The 20739-nt window shown below is 40.3% G+C and overlaps 2 protein-coding genes across 2 annotated transcripts in view; both read left to right on the top strand.

The window, feature by feature from the left end:
- Positions 1-2179: 2179 nt before the first annotated feature.
- On the top strand, positions 2180-18073 carry LOC125372576 (fibrinogen-like protein 1). The gene is made up of 4 exons (XM_048382994.1): positions 2180-2407; positions 4089-4188; positions 6270-6865; positions 18008-18073. Exons 1-4 carry the CDS (start codon positions 2180-2182, stop codon positions 18071-18073), a joined length of 990 nt encoding a protein of 329 aa, XP_048238951.1.
- Positions 17708-20739, top strand: part of LOC124151159 (fibrinogen-like protein 1) — a 20576-nt gene continuing 17544 nt past the window's right edge. The window contains exon 1 of the mRNA XM_046523516.2: positions 17708-18452. Coding sequence (XP_046379472.2) covers positions 18102-18452 — 351 coding nt within the window. The 5' untranslated portion in view covers positions 17708-18101. The remainder of the gene's footprint in view (positions 18453-20739) is intronic.

Raw genomic sequence — 20739 nt, 5'->3', positions numbered from 1 at the left:
GAGAAAACCCTTTCCATATTCATAAGAAACATCTGCCCAAAACAGAGTCGATTGTACGATTCCAACATATCACGAGCATGTGTTCATGAATCACTATCAAATAGTAATGATACCAGGTGTGAACAAAAAGGTTAGCGTATCCTGCCCCACCAGTGGCGCTCGTCATCCATCTCCCGTTACAAACAGCGCAATGATAAGTATTCCGTTTATGAAACAATTAATTAATTAATTTATAGTATCGGTTTAAAAAAACTTCAAATAAATACTTTGTGACTATTTGGAGATAATAGTGTTTGTCGCTGGTAAAAGAATAGTTCCCCCCCCCCCCCCCCCCCCCCCCCCCCTCTATACACTTCGTTTAGTACAGGTTCTGTTTCATTATGTCAAATAGTTATTAATATTTCTAAATGAATACCATGCCTAAAGTTAAAAACTCACTAAAGCAAAAGAGACGAAACCCTTTCTCGAATCATAAGAAATTTCTCCTTAAAGCAGTTAATTGGTCGATTCATTAGCATGAATCACTACCAAAAAGTGATGATACCAAGACTTCAAGAAAAGGTGAGCGTTTCCTGCCCAACCGGTGCAACCCGTCACTTATCACAAACACATACAAAGGCAAGTCAAATGTTCACCTAAAAAAAACGGGAACACGTGGTACAAGTCAAAATAGGGAATGCATCGGGCATAAGTTTTGTCGCTGATGCGTCAAATTTGGAAAGGTGCTCCACATACCTACCATAGAACTTTTTGAATGTTTTGAAAGCTTTGACGAGGCCTTGAATGTTGTATCCTTGATCAAACAACTTTTGAGCAAGAGTTGTATGATGCTCTCTGAAATATTGGTAGATTGAGCATGCTTGATTGTACCTCAAAAGTTGTGAAATGTAGACACCAAGGGCTTGTTTTGAAGATCATGTGGTTCGAAAACATAATCAGACAATACCTAGCGTTTGAAGAGCCATTCAAGGGGGTCATGATTGATTGTGTAGATCATGACTGTTTCACAACCTTCGACAGTGCCAAAATTTTGTTTGAATATAATTTATTGATCATTCACTGATATTGAGTGGTCATTTACTAATTATATAATTCAGTTCTGGCCAACATATTTCAGGGTTAACCTCGGTGTGGCATCCTGAGGTTTGTCAAAATGTCTTGGAGATTCTAGCTTCAAGTCCGTAAAACTGTGTGAGTGAGTGAGTGTGTGAGTTGGGTTTAACGCCGCTTTTAACAGTATTCCAGTTATATCACGGCGTGTCAGCTTAATGTGGGAGGAAAGCCCGAAGTAATGCAGGTCTCAGACGTTTACCACTTCGGTGAAAGCCACGAGCACGGGTATGGTGCTGACAAACCTAGAAACATAATCGGGGCGAACCGGGATTCGAACCCACAATCATAGGTTTCTGGCGTGCCCAAGGGACGGAACCCTGCACAGCGAATTGCGGCGCCTTAGACGACTGGGCCACCCGTGCCCCCGTAAAACTGTGTGATGATCCTTACTGTGGACAGGTGGATCACAGGCTACCTGAGACATCAAATGGAGCGTGGGCCAATCTGCATACGGCCGCTGGTGTGACTTTCTAACGCCGTCGAATACTTAGATGCCTCCAACCAATGGAAGGACATGTCTCATGACACAATGTTGTTAAATTGTTAAATTATACAACTCCGTTCTATTAGTACTACACATTCATCAAACCGTCTTTCAAAGTCCGTTTGAAACTTGATTGATGTATACAAACTATTTTCAAAAATCACATTTACATCACAATTACATCAATCACCCATACTTAGAACAGGAGATTTTATTATTTTCTTTCCAATATTCCTTTGAATCAGAGAACTTAATTGTGTTGGCAACGGACGTCAAAAGGTATTCTATGATAGTTCCCATTGGTTTCCATCAGGGTGTTTGTTTGACTCTGTGATTGGACCAATAGTTACGAGCTGGATTCATATGATCAGAGAGTAACTGTGATTCAACAGAGACATGGTCGGAGAAGAATTTGGTGTCAGTTGCAACAAGAGGAGAGTGAAGTAGTTCAGAAGCCTTTTCTTGTACAGTTGACGGTGATTTGGAAACAAGGACAGAATGCAACTTTATATATCTGTCATTTTGCTATTTATCAGTTATTGTGCCTGTTCAGGTTATTTCCGAAGTGAACTGTTCACAGTTATGCGCGGATGTATTGAAGGTTTCATGCTTCCGGTGACTCCTGTCGACTCTGATGTTGTGGCATCTTCAATTCAATGTTTGGCAAACTGTCTTGAAGATTCCAGATGCGTGTCCGTCAACCTCTGTGAGGATCCCCAGAGTGGACAGGTGTGTCACAGACTACCTGAGACGTCAAACGGGTCGTGTTCCAATCTGCAGGCCGCCGTTTTGTGTGTCCATCTGGAGCCGGTGAGTAACTGTTAAATGTCTCCAATGTATTTTCCCCTAAGTCTTCTTTCAGTCGATTTATTGGTATTGCTCAATCATTGGTCAATCAACACAGGAAAGGAAAAACATAAGTTTCAGCCATGGGGCTGTCATCGTGATTAGTCTCGTGGATTTGCGTGGATCAGATACCTGTTCGAGGTTTTACCAGGACATCGAAACACATATGTGACGTTCTGTTGTGTCAATCTAATTTCCTCGATTGGACAAAAGGCTGTCAGTTTTTTATGCCTTCATTATCGTTTGAACCCCCATTTCAATTAATGCACACTTGTGACACAACTATTTTGACAATCAAGTGAATGATTTGAAATTTTGTTTGATGAAATGTTTGTTTGGGGCCAGCCAGGCTCGAGCACGCATCGTACTTTGATGCATGTGCCATACCTGAGGAGAACACATTTCACGTGACAGACACATACAGGAAAAATACAGACTACAAAATGTTCTGTATTCCCCCCAGCTATTTTACACAAAGAAATGTTTTGTCAAAGTTTTAAAAGTAAGGTTGTATTTTATTGTTTGAGAAAGGAAGGAGCAGATATAGTTGGAGAAGATTACCATGGAGGCGAATGAATTTTTTCTCAGGGTATGAAACTCCAAAAAGATTCAGCCAGACCACGGGACTGGCTAGCTGAAATGCTTGCCAGCCCTGACCAAAACCTGCCTGCCCACTATAATCATATGTTTCTCAGGATAATTTAATTAAAAATATGAAAACTGATTGCTTGTAGCATAAGCGCATCGCTAAATGTTAGGTTGTCTAAAAGCTAACGGGGTTTCTTTTTGGTTACATTTTATCATTCATCTTTACATGTGAATTAATGATTATCATCGAGAAATATTTAGAATATTTTCACCTATGAAATATAACCCGACCGTCGGGCAGGGGGATTTGATAATCTGACAGCCCGAGTTGAAATCAACCCGTCTCGGACGGTCGGGCAGGCAGGTATTTCGAACGCTGGTATTCTTTCATCATGACATTTTAGAATCCTGCATTTGTGATTGGTCCGTCAGCGGTATCGAATCTAGGATTTTGTTGATGACCACTTTACCGCGAATGTATAGATTAATTCATATTTATAAAAGCGACAAAGCTCTTTCCGTATTCATAATAAATCTCTACTAAAAGCAGAATCGATTTACGATTCTCACGAGAATGTGTTCACGAATCACTATGAAATAGTGATGATAACAGGTGTTTAGCGCCCGAGCGTTTGCACCCGTCACAAATAACTGCAAGTCAAGTAAATTGCTCATCTGAAGAAATATGGGAACATACAGCATTGGGAATTGCATCGGACATCAATTCTGATGATGAAGCGTCAAATTTGAGAAGGTCATCCACATGTCTACCATATACCTTCTAAAAAACTTTCATGAGGACTTTTCAGAAACAGTCGTTTTTCGCTCTTTGAAATCTTCATAGAATGAAAGGATGCCCGATTATGCCTCTAAAGTTGTGAAATGTAGACAGTATAGGCTGGGATATTGCTTGGCACAAGGGGAGATTTAACAATTGGAAAGTAAAATTCATCTCTCTTGTCTTATCAAGTCTTGTGGAGAGATCCTTATCACTCTGAATCACAGAAAGAAGAAAAGAAACTGGAATGCGTTTCATCCTCAGCTGGTTCTATTTCAGGCGAATGTGTGCCAGCACGGCGGGACTTTCAACGCTGCCCTGTCGACGTGTGACTGTTATGATGACTACACGGGAACCTACTGTGAGAGACGATACACTGGTGAGTCGATATACGTAGATATTATGTCAAGTTGATGAGTTAAAGTTTGTGTATATATTTATGTATATCACGTATATGTATCAGTGGTGTGCACACGGACGACATTGTGCGTTGAATTTGGTCGAAATCCATTGATATTTGTTAAAGGTTGGTCCAGAGAAGAGACTCTGTCCGCTCCAACATGTCTGGTATCAGTGAGTGAGTGAGTTGGGTTTAACGCCGTTTGTAACAGTATTACAGTTATATCGCGGCGTGTCAGCTTAATGTGGGAGGAAAGCCCGAAGTGATGCAGGTCTCAGACGTTTACGACTTCGTTGAAACCCACGAGCACGGGTATGGTGCTGACAAACCTAGAAACATGATCGGGGCGAACCGGGATTCGAACCCATAGGTTTCTGGCGTGCACAAGGGACGCAACTCTGCACAGCGAACCGCGGCGCCTTAGACGACTGGGCCACCCGTGCCCCCATGTCTGGTATTACACATAAACCCTTAATTCTACCACAGACGATATGGTGCACATACGTTGAGCACAATGCAGTGTAAACCCTTCTAGTAAGAGCATTCATAACACAAATTTTTACCTAAACTGAAATACATTCTTCAGCTGTTCAAAAACATCCCACAGTTCTTTAAAATGCATAACTGTATGTCACATAAAAGACAGCTGCATCATGGAGTATCAAAATCATCGGTGTGTGTGGGTGAGCGAGCATGCCTGTGTGTGCGTGTATGTATTGTTATTGGAGTAGGTTAAATGTGGACAGTAGTATTGATTGTAAATGGCAGCAATATGGTTGTCAATCAATCAATATAATTTATTCAGAATGTAGGTCATAATTGATTGAAACGCTTGTAAAATATAGTGAGTGTGACGGGTCAGAATTTAGAGTAGAGCTACCTCCCTTAGTTATGGTTTACAGTCGTAAATTCAGTTCACTTCAGAGGGACTGACTTAACTTTCGAGATGTTCCGTTAGGTAGTAGTTTCTAGCAGGGTATATATGTACCTATATAAGTTAGAGGTGATGGCGATGTCGAAGCCTTGGAAAGCCTATCTGAAAGCACCGTCCTTTCTGTCTTCTTTCAACACTGTTTCCTGGGTTCCAAAACAGACTCCGTGTCTCATTCAAGACCATTTGGGAATCAATACGAAACAGTATAGTGTGTGTGTATGTGTGTGTGTATGTGTGTATGTGTGTGTGTGTGTTTGTCTGTGTTTGTATGTGTGTGTGTTTGTCTGTGTGTGTGTGTTTGTCTGTGTGTGTGTATGTGTTTGTCTGTGTCTGTGTTTGTCTGTGTGTATGTGTTTGTCTGTGTGTGTGTGTATGTGTTTGTCTGTGTGTGTATGTGTGTGTATGTGTGTGTTTGTCTATGTGTGTGTTTGTCTGTGTGTGCGTGTGTGTTTGTCTGTGTGTGTGTTTTTTTGTCTGTGTGTGTGTGTATGTGTTTGTATATGTGTGTGTGTCTGTGTTTGTATGTGTGTGTTTGTCTGTGTGTGTGTGTATGTGTTTTTATGTGTTTGTGTGTGTGTGTGTGTGTGTGTGTGTGTGTGTGGTGTTGTGTGTCTGTCTGTCTTTCTCTGTGTGTGTCTGTCAAACACTGTTATGTCGAACTTTGGTGTGCCAAGCTTACGGTTGTCTCGAAGTATAAGCTTGGTTCCTGCATATTCCTTTTTTAATTCATAATTGTCGGTTGTGTGGAACCTCGGATATCGCGATGTATTTACGTAGGTACCTTCAAGATGGCAGAACGTTGTTTGACAGTACACTAGTATACAGATAGATAGATTTATGTATGTGTGAGTGAGTGAGTGAGTGAGTGAGTGAGTGTGATTTCCGTCAGATACGTTTCTTGCTCTAGATGTTTTCATCATCATTGAAACATAAAGGTAAAAATATATCGATGCGTGTGGATAGCAACTGAGAGTCTTGCAACGTGCGAGGGAAACATCAGCATATATGAATGATACCTTATAGATGAAGGTAGGCCCAAACAGCGTAGGAATGTATTTGGATGTAAGTGCTGTTGGTTTGGTAATTAACTGCAAGAGAACTGAGACAGCTATCTTAATGTTTTCAGACTGCACGGAGGCCTTCGAGGGTGGAATGCGTGCAGTGACGTCCAACAATCGACACGTCATCATCCGTCCTCTCAACGCTCCCCGAGACTACCTGGTGGAATGCCTTCTGTCAAACGGAGGCTACACAATACTTGAGACACGGCCTTCGACATGCAACGACTACAACAAGACGTGGGCTGAATACAAGACTGGTTGGGACACCTCGTGCAGCAGATGGTTGGGACTTGAAGCACTTCACTACATCTCACACCAGGGCAACTGCGACCTTGATATATACATAAAGGGTGCTGGCGGACTTGTTGGCCAGTTTTACTACAGAGGGTTCAGGATAGACGATGACGCCAGTGGATACAAACTGACTTTTGGCAGCAGCTTTAAACACCCCACCAGTGCTGTAGGGAATGGTTTTGAGTATGGAGTAGCGAGCAAGGGCATCAATGGACAAAGGTTCGCCACGTGGGATCGCCCCGACCCCTCGGGATGCGCTGTACGTGATGGGGCTGGGTGGTGGTACGGGACTGACTGCCCTGATACAAATCTCCACAAAACGTTCTTCATGGTGAAATGGCCAGATGACAGTGGAGTTATTCGTCAAGTATGGTCACTGAATATACAAATACGCGTCATTCGGCCTTAGTTGCCGTATCCTCTCCATTGTTTGATTTCTTGAAGTCAACGTCTAAGATCACAACTCTTCTGGACATGGCTCTGACAAGTAAATGCTCCTACATCTTTGCGAATCTTGGATAATTGCACTATCACACGCCAAAGAATACAACTCTGCAGAGCAAATTGTTGTGTTATAAACGACCAGTACGGTGCCACCGACTGATTTTTTAGGATGTACCTAGCTTCTTGGAAAGTATCTAACACAGACAACAAGCCAGTCGAAGTTCTGAATGAAGGTTCAGTGGACTAAAACAAGTGTTTTCTTTCTTGCAATAAATATATAGAAATAATATCAAGCCTCTGTTTTACTACAAACAATGCATCACCTTTTTCTGACAAAACTGCCAGGCAAAAGTAAGGATAGACTTGAGAATTGGATTTGACCAAAAAATTACAAGGTTTTTACACACAAAAAATAATTACAAATTACAAAGATCAAGGTTACAACATTCAAGGCTTCAGTAAAGCTTTCAAAAAGTTTGATAGTAGACATGTTGAGGACATTTCCAAATTTAACGCAACTATTTTGACTTGATGTACCCGTGTTTATTTAGTAGTACAATTGACTGGCCTTAGCATGTGTTTGTGACGGGTGCCACTAGTGGGGAAGGATACACCTGGTATCATCACTAATTATAGGGATTTCTAAACACACGCTCATGATGCCGTCGGAATCGTACAATGACTCTGCTTTCACCAGAGATTTCTTGTGGACATGGAAAGGGTTTTGTCACTTTTATTTGCAAGAATTATGGTTCGCGAACACCTGGTATCATCACTATCTTATAGTGATACATAAACACATGCTCATAATATAGTCGGAATTGTAAATCGACCGTGTTTTGGGGCAGATTCAGATTTGATTATGGAAATATGTTTGGTCTCTTTTAATTATTGCTTTAAATGGCGAAAATCGTTTTTTCTCCATGACATTCTAAAGACGAGTCTTTGAACGAAGCCATTGAAAGTCGGCTCTCTTTGTGCCCATTCACTATGGATTAGAACATTGTATTGTTTTGTTCATGACGAGGAACTAAACTGTTCCAACACAAATGCCCTTATTGAAACCATGTACCGTTCTGAATCATCACAAATAATAAGAAATTATGCCTTTTATTAGTACCGCCTTATCATCAAATGTAACTAATTACAGAAAGTTGCTATATCGATTCAGGTCCATGGTATACCGAGTTTTACACTTTTTCAAAAAATTGAATGACTCAAGTTGTAATTGAAAAACTCAAGAAAGCATTTCTGAATACATAAATTGCAACCAATTCCTTGGCATTTGATTGGCTAACCAAGAAATTTATTTTGCCATAAATCGAAAAAACAAGATTAAGCAATGCCCACTTTCAAACTACTGTTTCCTGAAAGGCTGACAAACAGAATGGACGGGGTTTGTGTGGCATTATTGCGCTGAACAATATCACTGACATGGTACTGTTGTCTCTAGGTTTGTTGTTTATCTTCAGATAAGCAATCTGTCAAATAATTATTGTTGACATATTTATCAATAAGACTTGACATCAATGTTGTTTTCGTTATGGAGGTATGAACGAATAAATTGGCATGCACACCACATTTTACGTTGATCCCTCCATCAAGTCAATCTTAAACAAACAAATATATTTTTAACATTGGACAGGAATCTGTTTGATTGGAAAGTGTTTGTTTCTCATCATTATGTCTCAATATTGTACATATAATTAAAGAATAAAATATCTTGGTAAATTGAATACGGTTCGCCTCACAGACCGGGCACATGTCGTGTCTGTATTAGAGTTCTTATTACAGAAATATGGATGAATTTAGGATTAATAGTAAAACAAATGATCAGCTTGTAAATGAACGTCATATGGTGTCAGGAGAGGGATGGCACAATCATGCAGCACCTTAACACAGTTTATTCATAACAAGCAAAGTTAACTGTGAATTCTCTAGAGGAGACAAGACGATTTAAAACCGTGGGATAAGATAGAAACGCGCGAGGATTTGAATTCAGACACTAATCTCCCTGATTCACTAATCTCACTAATCTCAAACGTTCATTGATCCGGGGTAGAATAGGTCTTCAGCAACCCATGCTTGCCGTAAAAGGCGACTATGCTTGTCGTAAAAGGCGACTAACGGGATCGGGTGGGCAGGCTCGCTGACTGGGTTGAAGCATGTCATCGTATCCCAATTGCGTGGATCGATGTTCATGATGTCAATCACTGGATTGCCTGGTCCAGACTCGATTATTTACAGACCGCCATCATATAGCTGGAATATTGCTGAGTGCGGCGTAAAACAACAAACAAAACCAAACGTTCATTGTTATCCCCAAATAAAAGGATCAGATAAACCCAATCTTCGCTGACAAAGATCCCCAATTAATTACATCAGAGCAAACACACAAGCGGCTTAGCTAAGCAAATGTATAACAGCAATAAAATGACAGCTAAAACAACACTCTTGAAAAGATACCGACCAGATACGTAGACAGTCATTTAAATCGGCTGTGACCAATTAACAACTGAGGCAATTAACTCCACACCCTCATGCGTGAATAACGTCGGTTGGGTAAACTGGGTTTCGAGGGAGACCACTCAAACGGCCTTACGTATCCTGTGGGGTAAAGACCCAAGAACTGACAGAAGTACCTATGTACAGCGAGCGGACGTCAGAGGTGACAATCTCTCGTGGATAGCGGGGGAACACAATAGTCTGAGGTGCAAAGGAAAACTGTGTTTCTAAGCACAGGGAAAACACGAATAGCAAACTAACTGCCATATCTCACAGCAAAAAAGTGTAGTTTTCCGTTTTCCCAAAAACCTTCCGGATACCTTCTCATTTTGAATCCGTCCCAGAAACCTTCCGGAAACCTTCCCCAAAAATGTCCAAATTTGGGGGTGCATTTTGTGAAACACATAAAAAAATATTTGAAACTTACCAAGGCAATTGAAGATTGCTGAAGGTATCCGGATGTAAATTTTCTTCATGTCTTGTTTCTAGTAAAGAATGTTAGCCTGGGCATCTCAGATAGCTGTTGTAATATCCTGTGTTGTTTTAGTTGTATATCCTCCTGAAGCTGATATCGTTGGGCATGTATACTTTTGGAGAAGACAATTTTTCAATTTTATATAACGTTCTTTTTAGATGTTAAGCATATTTAACGAACAAACATCAGTTCTAGTATGGTAATATCATTAAATTCAATGTTCATATTATCAGTTTGTTCTGAGAAAAAGGGGCAGTGGGGTAGCCTAGTGGTTGGAGCGTTCACTTGTCACACCAAAGGCCCGGGTTTGAGTCGTCACATGGGTACAATTTGTGAGAAGCTTATTGCTTGTGTCACCCACTGTGATATTGTTGCAATATTGCTAAAAGTGGCATAACACCATTCTCAGAGAAAATGGAAAGCTATGTGCTCACTTTGGCATTTGGTCCTGGTGAAATTAAAAGATTAGTTAGGAACGGTATCAGTACTTGTTATATCTGGACAGTCTAGTTTCATTGAAGTTCGAAACAGAATACTACTGCCCCAAATAGGTGTATAAGACTGATGGCATCCAGAGAAAATAACGAAATAAAGTACATAATAAATATCAATGTCATTTTTCTACTAACATGAAACTAAAACCTTTGTTTAGTGAGCTGTATTACTTTGAGAAAAAACATTCAGTGCATTGGTATATTTGATATATGTTCAGCACCTGTGTTGGGGCTGATCAGTATTATATTTCTTTATGCTAATTATATACAATGAACCAAAACAAATAATGTTTTTAGAAAAAAAAAGATATTTATTGATTATATGACATCTCATTGGTACATATCAAAAATTGAAATTTGATCAAGCCAGAAGAGGAACTAGCATAAAGTAACCAGTGGTGTTTGCTAGAACTTACAGAAACAGACGCTTCAATGCCATTTTCTAAATAAACAAATAAGTCAAATCTCAGAAGAATTTCATGGAAGAAGAATATCTAAAGTCAATTACGCTTCTGCAGTCAACCACAAAAGTCATTCAGATTTGTATAGTCAGCCTCGGTATACACAACCTGGACATAGTCACAGTGTTGTGGCATAAATTCATTCAGACTTGATTAGTGTCGTAATAAAACCACCCACAGTCACACTGATGTAGCATTATTCCTTCAGAATCATCACTCTCTGAGGTGAATCTGTTGGTTGTTCTGGGGAGGATTACATCATCCGATGAGTCCTTTGTTAAACATGTCAGAGTAGGATCTTCTTAAATGTAGCTGGTGTCACATTGTGAAATCCAGGCACCTGAAATATTTCTAGAAACTTATTATTCAAAAATAAGGAAACACATATATATTTACAAAGGGTTAAAAGTTGTTTTCTCGAACAGTAAGGTATTGACATTTATCATGCAACTGACATTTAACCAATCTTTGAACATGTAAAAAAGCCATTGCAAACAGTCAAGTGTACCGAAAATACAAAATTGTATCCGGTCTTCTAAAACAATACCTGTAGAGCCACAAGGCCCTCCTGAATATTTCTCGAATGTTTGCATTACATCAAAATATAAAGGAGGGTAAACAAGACATTGCAAAACTAGGTAACATAGGTTCTAATACATAAAAACAGAACTATTCATAATAATCAAAACTTTCATGTAAGTGATCTCAAAATACAATATAATGAGCGAGTGATTTAGTATAGTTTCATGCGGCTTTTAGCAATATTCCGGCAATATCACGGCGTGGACACCAGAAATGGGCTTCACGCATTGTACCCATGTTGGGAATCGAACCCGGGATTTCAGAGAACGCTTTACCAACTAGGCTACCCTACCACCCCCAATACAAAAGAAAGTACATTAGGATTTCATAAAACAGATATTTTCAACAAAATCGTTTATTCATTATTGGAAACTGTATTGAAATTCAAATGTTGATTAGGATGAGACTGTAGAAGTATTTATCTTAGTTATTATGGATATTTAATATCTACCATTAATTGGTAGTCCAACATAGACACTGATAAGAAATTCAACTGTTAAGCACAATCTGAACCATCAACTAAAAACTATGTATATTACATTTAAGGGACCGGTCATGTATTACCGGTATGTTTTTGTTCACTTTTCTACACTACCCTCCCTAAAAGACAAAATGCATCATCTGCTGTCCCCCGCCGTGATGTTGCTGGAATATTGCTAAAAGCAGCGTAAAACCATACTCACTCACTCATTGTTTTTATATGTGTTTAACAAATACGGTTTGGGGTTTCTGTTAAAATCAGATATATGTTATTGGATTTGAAACCTCTATTTGAACGATTGGGGGTTATTGTATACTCTGTATTATTTCATCATGGTAGAATATTTCTCTTTATGTTGCTTGTTGAATTATCCCCAAAAATGAGAGATACAATGTAAACATCCACCTGGAGGTATACAATAATGCTACTGAAGTGCAAATCTGATAAAAGGGACTAATCGACTAATATCCCATTCTTAAACACTGCCAGTTACAGGCATTCTAATCTTTATTTTTTACTATTTATAGTTTAACAGGTGGGACATATTGCAAATTTCAAATCATGACAAATTAATATCTAATGCAGTGAAAACATATTGAATTCCATTATAATTTCTGCAATTAAAGCGTAACAGCAGATAGTGATAGAAACGGATATGATCCATACTGTTTTAAGTGATTTATTACTTAGTGTTTCTTATTACCTACAGCTCTCACTTGCAAATTATTCAAAACATTAATCGAGCCAGTGATCCTATATAATAGTGAAATCTGGGGTATAGAATCAATCCTCAAAAACAACTCTGATTCATTCATTGATTCTCGAGAAACTGCAGCTCAGATTTTGTAAATCCATGACTGAAGGATTTGTAAAGAATGTTTAGTGTTAATTAAAGTGCTCCAGTGATTTGATGCACTTCGCGAGGTAAAGCTCCTAAACGTACAATGACAGCGTCGTGGTGAATAGGTAAAACTGATCATAAACTGACATGCATGGATTGCTCCCTGTTGCCTTCGGTATGTCGCTGATAGTTCTCAAGGTTCCGTTTCAATGTTTCGTAGTGCATCCCGCTTCTCCAATACAATAAACCTCTCCTGCCTTTGGATTGCCGATTGTTTACATGAAAACCACCATCGGGGCGTGGGAAAAACTCTCGAAAGTGATGCACATTACTTCAGCAAATTATATATCTAAATTAAAATATAGATGTGAGCAGCACAGGTTCCAAGTGTTGTCCAAGTGTTGTCCATACAAACGTACGAAAAATATTCGGCCATTTTCGAATCCTAAAGTGGTTTGCTTGTACGAACGCCGTCAAAAGTTAGGCACCGCTATGAAATTGGTGTGTGCCAGAGCATCCTTGGGTTGTTCTTATCCCATTTCAGACCTCGACCTCCCACCGCGATTCGCCTTCATGCGAATACCTAAAATTAAAAAAAGTTGCCTTCGTGCCAAAAGACCAGTACAACACGTGGCTGTAAAGGCCTTGGATAACTGGACTTTTATAGTCAGTTAACGCCCTTGCCACGGTGAAATGTAAAAAAAACCCTTGAAGATGTCATAATGCGATGATGTCGTATTGGTCGTTCCCGCTACACTCATGAATACTTATTGAAAGGTGAGGATCTTCCATTCCATCAAGCATGTCCTGCTTGGCTGTGTTGATTTTGTCCCTCACAAGGGATCAATATTTCAAAACATCAAATATCAACGATCTTATAAGAAGTATCAATTCTCGTTTAATTATTCGTTTTGTAAAAAATACAGATTTGTTTAAATAATCTTGATTAATATGTTTTGATTTTTTTACTCAACTGATAAATTTAATTCGCAGCTGAGATTGTTAAGTTAAGGGGGTTAAGTACAGTAAAATTATTGTTCCCCTGAACAAGTAAATATAGAACTATGACATTTTTAATCGTAGTATTTCTGTTAGTTTAGCTCGCGGCTAAACTGACTACAATCGCCAGCAGCTGACGGGATGGTGTGAATCTTGCTGGGGAACCGTGCAAGTAGCAGAAGCATCGTAGATTCCCCACGGTGCCAAGTATGATTGTCTAACTTTGGGTTGCTGGCGATCTCTAGACCCTTTCTATATTGTGTTGTTGAATCATAGTTTCTTCTTGTACATGCTCTCAAACTAGTTTTAAATAGAATCTGTGAAAATCCTTTTTTATTCTCTCAATGCCAGGGGATTACACTATAGTTGACAGCCTGAACTTTATGTTTTTATTTGTTTTTAAAGTCACACTTTGCAACATTCCGGCGATATTGTAAATATTCGAACCTGGACCAAACATCCGGTGAATGGCGCTATGAGCATCAAGCTACGCAATTGGAATACGATGGCGTAAACAGGGCTTACCGGGATTCGAACCCACTATCATAGGTGTCTTAGGGACACAACTTATTATTGCTGACGCCCCTCTGATCAAGTGTGGGGATTGGGTTCAACGACGTTGCGAAAAGTACTTTAGTTGTATCACGACGTGTCAACGTGTTGTGGGAGGAAAGCCTGAAGAAAGGCACCTCAAGGACGTTTATCACTTTGGTAAAACCCACCAGCCTGGGTTCTGACAAGCAACGGCTCTTCATCAGTGCGAGCCTTGGTTACACTTCACAATTATTGTACCATGACATGCAAAATAACGCAACTATGCACAGTGAATTGCAGTGTCGTAAACGACTGGAACAGTGCCACCGTCTGATTTGTTTTGAAGAACAAAACCTCTTGGAAAGTAAGAAACACAGACAATAAACCTGCCGAAGCATAATCTGAGTTCTGACTGTGATGGCGAAGTAGGTTAAAAAATAATGGTTTTTTTCTTGCAAATAAACATTAAAATATTAATCAAACCCCCGTTCAACTGTAATCAATTTACATACGCCCCGTATTGTAGAGAAAAAAGAATGAGCTTTTTTTCTTGCAGACTTAACTGGCGGGCAAAAGAAAGTATACACTTAAGAATTGGATTTGACTAAACAGTTACAAACGTTATCAAAAAGTTGTCATTCTGTAACTTGAGGTAAAAATACACACAAATGATACCAGTATCAAATACATCACCATCGAAAACCAAATCTTGTTTGTGTCACTTCTAGCCACCATCAAACATCGGTGTGTACGTTCTTTTGCCCGCCATTTTACATTAAAGTGGCCAAAGAATACGGTTCGTTAATGCTGTAATAACTGAGCAAATGTATCAGTTGGAAAAGATAATTGATCTCCTGAACATTGAAAAAGAAAATGCTGATCCAGAACCCAAATACTTTTGAAGCAGGTTTTGCACTTACACGAGTGAAGCACAAACACATCGTTTTAACACTTGACGTAAAATCCGATAGAAATTTATCGAAAATATATATTGCTCCCACTGTGCTCCCTCTTCACATAAATATGTCTATGTATTTAAGAAATAAAATCAATATTTTAAATGGATCAGGAGTTTACTAATTAAAAATCCTCAATAAAAAGATGAAAATGACGGGAGGCGGTAGAGGTAGCCTAATGGTTAAAGCGTTCGTTCTTCATATCGAAGCGATGTGTTTGATTCCCATATGGGTACAATGTGTGAAGATAATACGTGGTGGGACCGTGAAGATCCGGGGTAGAATAGGTCTTCATCAACCCATGCTTACCTTAAACGGTGACTGTGCTTGTCGTTAGAGGCGACTAACGGGATCGGATGGTCAGACTCGCTGACTTGGTTGATGCATGTCATCGATACAAATTGCGTTGATCGATGTTCATGATGTCAATCACTGGATTGTCTGGTTCAGACTCAGTTATTTTACATACCGCCGTCATATAGCTGGAATATTGCTAAGTGCGGCGTTAAACAACAAACAAACAAACAAACATTGGTGGTGTCCCCCGCCCTGCTATTGTTGGAATATTACTAAAAGTGGCGTAAAACCATACTCACTCACTCACTCAATAATAAGACGGCTATTCAATAGTTCAAAATAAAATAATTAATACTCAAAAGAACTGAAAACATATATTCAGTACATTTCACTTTCTCCACAACCATTTCTGATACACCGCTCATGCTTGTGCGTTTGGGGATGTTAATTCAAACAAACCATATGCAAACAATGTTAATCACGTCACGTCACGTGACCAGCAGTGTTGACAGTCGTGTGTTCGGTGTCTGTAGATAATCTGTGCAAATAAGTGACACAAGGACTCAAACAGGTTAACATTTGTTATAATCGCGTAGTGAATGGATTTCGCTTCTCCCAGCGTGAAATGGGTGTGTCAGATGATGTTTGGAGGGTTCGAACCGGCAGGTTTTGTCAAGAAACGTGGATGGAGGGCCCCCGCTATAACGCTCGCCCATGAAATCGGGTGTGAGGTTGTTTGTGTTGACATTGCCGATAATCACGCTATGTGGGAGATGTTGAAAGCATCCCTGGACCAGCTACCGGGGGTCGGTTCTTTCCACGTGACACCAACAGAGGCAGAGTACAACCAGCCTGTCAGCGGGGATTGTTACAGGTCAGTGTTTGCCAGGTGAACACGAGCAAGAAGATCAGGGTATATCAGAAATGGCCGACATCGCGAAAAAGTTGAAGACAATTCAAGGTGAGATGTTGGCTATGAACCTGAAATTTGATTTGTTTGTCAAAGATTAAGATGAGAGACTTGTGAATTTGAAATTGGAAAATGAAGAATTTAAGCAAAAGGTTATTAATCTAGAATTTAAAACTGATACCATTGAGGCTCAATCAAGAAGATCAAATCTCATATTTCCAGGCCTGAAAGAGGAAAGTGGAGAATCATGAGATATCAGTGAGTCGAAAGTTAGAGCCTTCCTCCATGATCAAACTAGACTTCCCGACGCTAATTCAGTACCAATAGAGAGGGCACACCGTCTAAACAGTAAGAAAGCAAATCGGCCTGTCATTGTCAAGTTGGCGTCTTACAAAGGTAAATCGAGTATTTCGGAGGCAGGCAGAAAGCAGCTTAAAGGTGACAATAACTGTCGCATATCGCTGTGTGTGAGTGAGTGAGTGAGTTGGGTTTAACGCCGCTTTTAACAGTATTACAGTTATATCGCGGCGTGTCAGCTTAATGTGGGAGGAAAGCCCGAAGTGTGCTGGTCTCAGACTTTTACCACTTCGTTGAAACCCACGAGCACGGGTATGGTGCTGACAAACCTAGAAACATAATCGGGGCGAACCGGGATTCGAACCCACATTCATAGGTTTCTGGCGTGCCCAAGGGACGCAACTCTGCACAGCGAATCGCAGCGCCTTAGACGACTGGGCCAGCCGTATCCCCTCGCATATCGGACTTCACAGAAAGAATGGGGTTGGCTTCGATCACAGTTGTTACCGTTTCTGGACAAAGCCCGGAAGGAGGGATGTACCGTCTTTTTAAGTGTGTACATTGTAGATGAATAAACGTCTGAGCTGCAACAAATTGGGCAGCGATGTAACTGGGTGAAGAGATCGTCTCCGCAAGCCCATTCCCATAGAGATAGAGATAGAGTGGCCTGAATTACGAAATAAATTTGATCGAATGTCAATTCCCAATACGTGATATTTACCATCCAGACACAAACAACCCGGGGACATTCTATTGACGGTGGATCAACACACAAGACGTTATCAATGCTTACATAAGTAAAGGTATACATTCATGCATCAACTTGCAATTATGTCGATTAATGAACGAAGAACTTAACCATTTACCGAGTAAATACAGGCGACGGTTCAAGTACCAATGCTAACCATATTGTCTGTATCGTTCTTTGTTTGAAGCAGTGTTATGACGAGTTGGATGTTATAAATACCAGAGTACATGTACGAGTGATTCTTAGCTTTTCTCTATTAGCTCAGATCAGAAAACACACGCAGTTGAGGAGGACGACGCCAACAATTGAGGGGAAAAGGAAAGAGGGTGCGTCAGTAATGATGGATTCAATTGCGTTGGAGAAGCGATGTTAAGCATATTGTCTGCATCGATCTTTTTTAAAACCAATGTTTGTGACGAGTTGGATGTTATAAATACCAGAGTACATGTGCGAATGATTCTTAAGCTTTGCTCAATTTTGCTCAGATCAGAAAACACACGCAGTTGAGGAGGACGACGCCAGTAGTTGAGGAGGAAGACGCCAACAGTTGAGGGGGAAAGAAAAAAGGGTGCGTCAGTAATGATGGATTCAATTGCACAGATCAGATATCAAGTTGGCTCACGTGTGCCCGTTATTGTGGTTTTGGTATCAATTATTGCTTGTTCCTGTTCGAGTGAGTTTCAAGGGGAACTTTTCACAGCAATGCCCGAGTGTTCTGAAGGTGCTATTCTTCCGGTGACTCCTGTCAACTCTGATTTTGTGTCATCTCGCGGTCAATGTTTGGCAAACTGTCTTGGAGATTCCACATGCATGTCCGTCAACCTCTGTGAAGATTCTCAGAGTGGACAGGTGTGTCACAGACTACCCGAGACGTCAAACGGGTCGTGTTCCGATCTTCAGTCGGCCGTTGGGTGTGTCTTTTTGGAGCCGGTGAGTAGATGATTTGGACTTTTTAACCATATTGTATCTGACATAATTCCTGATTGGAAACGTGTATTCGTAAATAGCCTCATTGGTGAATAATTATCAAAAGTGTGACCTTTTAAAACATGCGTAGGTAAAACGGGAACACAGCTGAAGATGAATCGACAAAACAGAAGGTAAAGTGACAGCACATGTTAAGGTAAAGTGAAAAGGCAGAATACAGGTGAAGGTACAGTGAGAATACAGGTGAAGGTAATGTAAGAATACGGGTGATGTTGAGGTGAGAATACAGGTGACGGTAAAGTAAGAATACAGGTGATGGTAAAGTTAACATACAAGGAAAGATAAAGTAGAATACAGGTGAAGGTAAAGTAAGAACACAGGTGAAGCTAAAGTGAGAATACAGGTGAAAGTAAAGTCAGAACACAGGTGACGGTAAAGTAAGAACACAGGTGACGGTAAAGTAAGAACACAGGGGACGGTAAAGTGAGAACACAGGTGAAGGTAAAGTGAGAACACAGGTGACGGTAAAGTAAGAACACAGGGGACGGTAAAGTCAGAACACAGGTGACGGTAAAGTGAGAACACAGGTGACGGTAAAGTAAGAACACAGGTGACGGTAAAGTAAGAACACAGGGGACAGTAAAGTAAGAACACAGGTGACGGTAAAGTAAGAATACAGGTGACGGCAAAGCGAGAACACAGGTGACGGTAAAGTAAGAACACAGGGGACAGTAAAGTAAGAACACAGGTGAAGGTAAAGTAAGAACACAGGTGACGGTAAAGTAAGAACACAGGTGACGGTAAAGTAAGAACACAGGTGACGGTAAAGTAAGAACACAGGTGACGGTAAAGTTTCAGGGTATGAAACTCCCAAAAATTTCAGCCAGACCACAGGACTGGCTAGCTGAAATACTTGCCAGCCCTGACCAAAACCTGCCTGCCCACTATAATCATATGTTTCTCAGGATAAGCTAAAGGGGTTTCTTTTTGGTTACATTTTATCATTCATCTTTACATGTGAACTAATGCTTATCATCGGGAAATATTTTGAATATTTTCAGATATGAAATATAACCCGACCGTCGGGCAGGGGAATTTGAAAATCTGGCAGCTCGAGTTGAAATCAACCCGTCTCGGACGGTCGGGCAGGCAGGTATTTCGAACACTGGGTAAAGTAAGAATACAGGTGACGGTAAAGTAAGAAAACAGGTGAAAGTAAAGTAAGAATACATGTGAAAGAAAAGTAAGAACACAGGTGACGGTAAAGTAAGAACACAGGGGACGGTACAGTAAGAATACAGGTGAAGGTAAAGTAAGAACACAGGTGACGGTAAAGTAAGAATACAGGTGACGGTAAAGTGAGAACACAGTTGACGGTAAAGTAAGAATACAGGTGACGGTAAAGAATGAATACAGGGGACGGTAAAGTAAGAATACAGGGGACGGTAAAGTAAGAATACAGGGGACGGTAAGTAAGAACACAGGTGACGGTTAAGTTTCAGGGTATGAAACTCCCAAAAATTTCAGCCAGACCACAGGACTGGCTAGCTGAAATACTTGCCAGCCCTGACCAAAACCTGCCTGCCCACTATAATCATATGTTTCTCAGGATAAGCTAAAGGGGTTTCTTTTTGGTTAGATTTTATCATTCATCTTTACATGTGAATTAATGCTTATCATCGGGAAATATTTTGAATATTTTCACATATGAAATATAACCCGACCGTCGGGCAGGGGGATTTGAAAATCTGGCAGCCCGAGTTGAAATCAACCCGTCTCGGACGGTCGGGCAGGCAGGTATTTCGAACACTGGGTAAAGTAAGAACACAGGTTACGGTAAAGTAAGAATACAGGTGAAAGTAAAGTAAGAATACAGGTGAAAGTAAAGTAAGAACACAGGTGACGGTAAAGTAAGAACACAGGGGACGGTAAAGTAAGAACACAGGGGACGGTAAAGTAAGAACACAGGTGAAGATAAAGTAAGAACACAGGGGACGGTAAAGTAAGAACACAGGTGAAGGTAAAGTAAGAACACAGGTGACGGTAAAGTAAGAACACAGGGGCTGGTAAAGTAAGAATACAGGGGACGGTAAAGTAAGAACACAGGTGACGGTAAAGTAAGAACACAGGTGAAGATAAAGTAAGAACACAGGTGAAGATAAAGTAAGAACACAGGGGACGGTAAAGTAAGAACACAGGTGACGGTAAAGTAAGAACACAGGTGAGGATGAAGTCAGAACTCGGGTGAGGGTGAAGTAGGGATATAAGTGACCGTAAAGTAAGAATACTG

Source organism: Haliotis rufescens, unplaced genomic scaffold, assembly GCF_023055435.1.
Source record: "Haliotis rufescens isolate VD_foot unplaced genomic scaffold, xgHalRufe1.0.p SCAF_43, whole genome shotgun sequence".
NCBI classification, from domain to species: Eukaryota; Metazoa; Mollusca; class Gastropoda; order Lepetellida; family Haliotidae; genus Haliotis; species Haliotis rufescens.
This window is presented reverse-complemented; position numbering and strand designations above follow the sequence as displayed.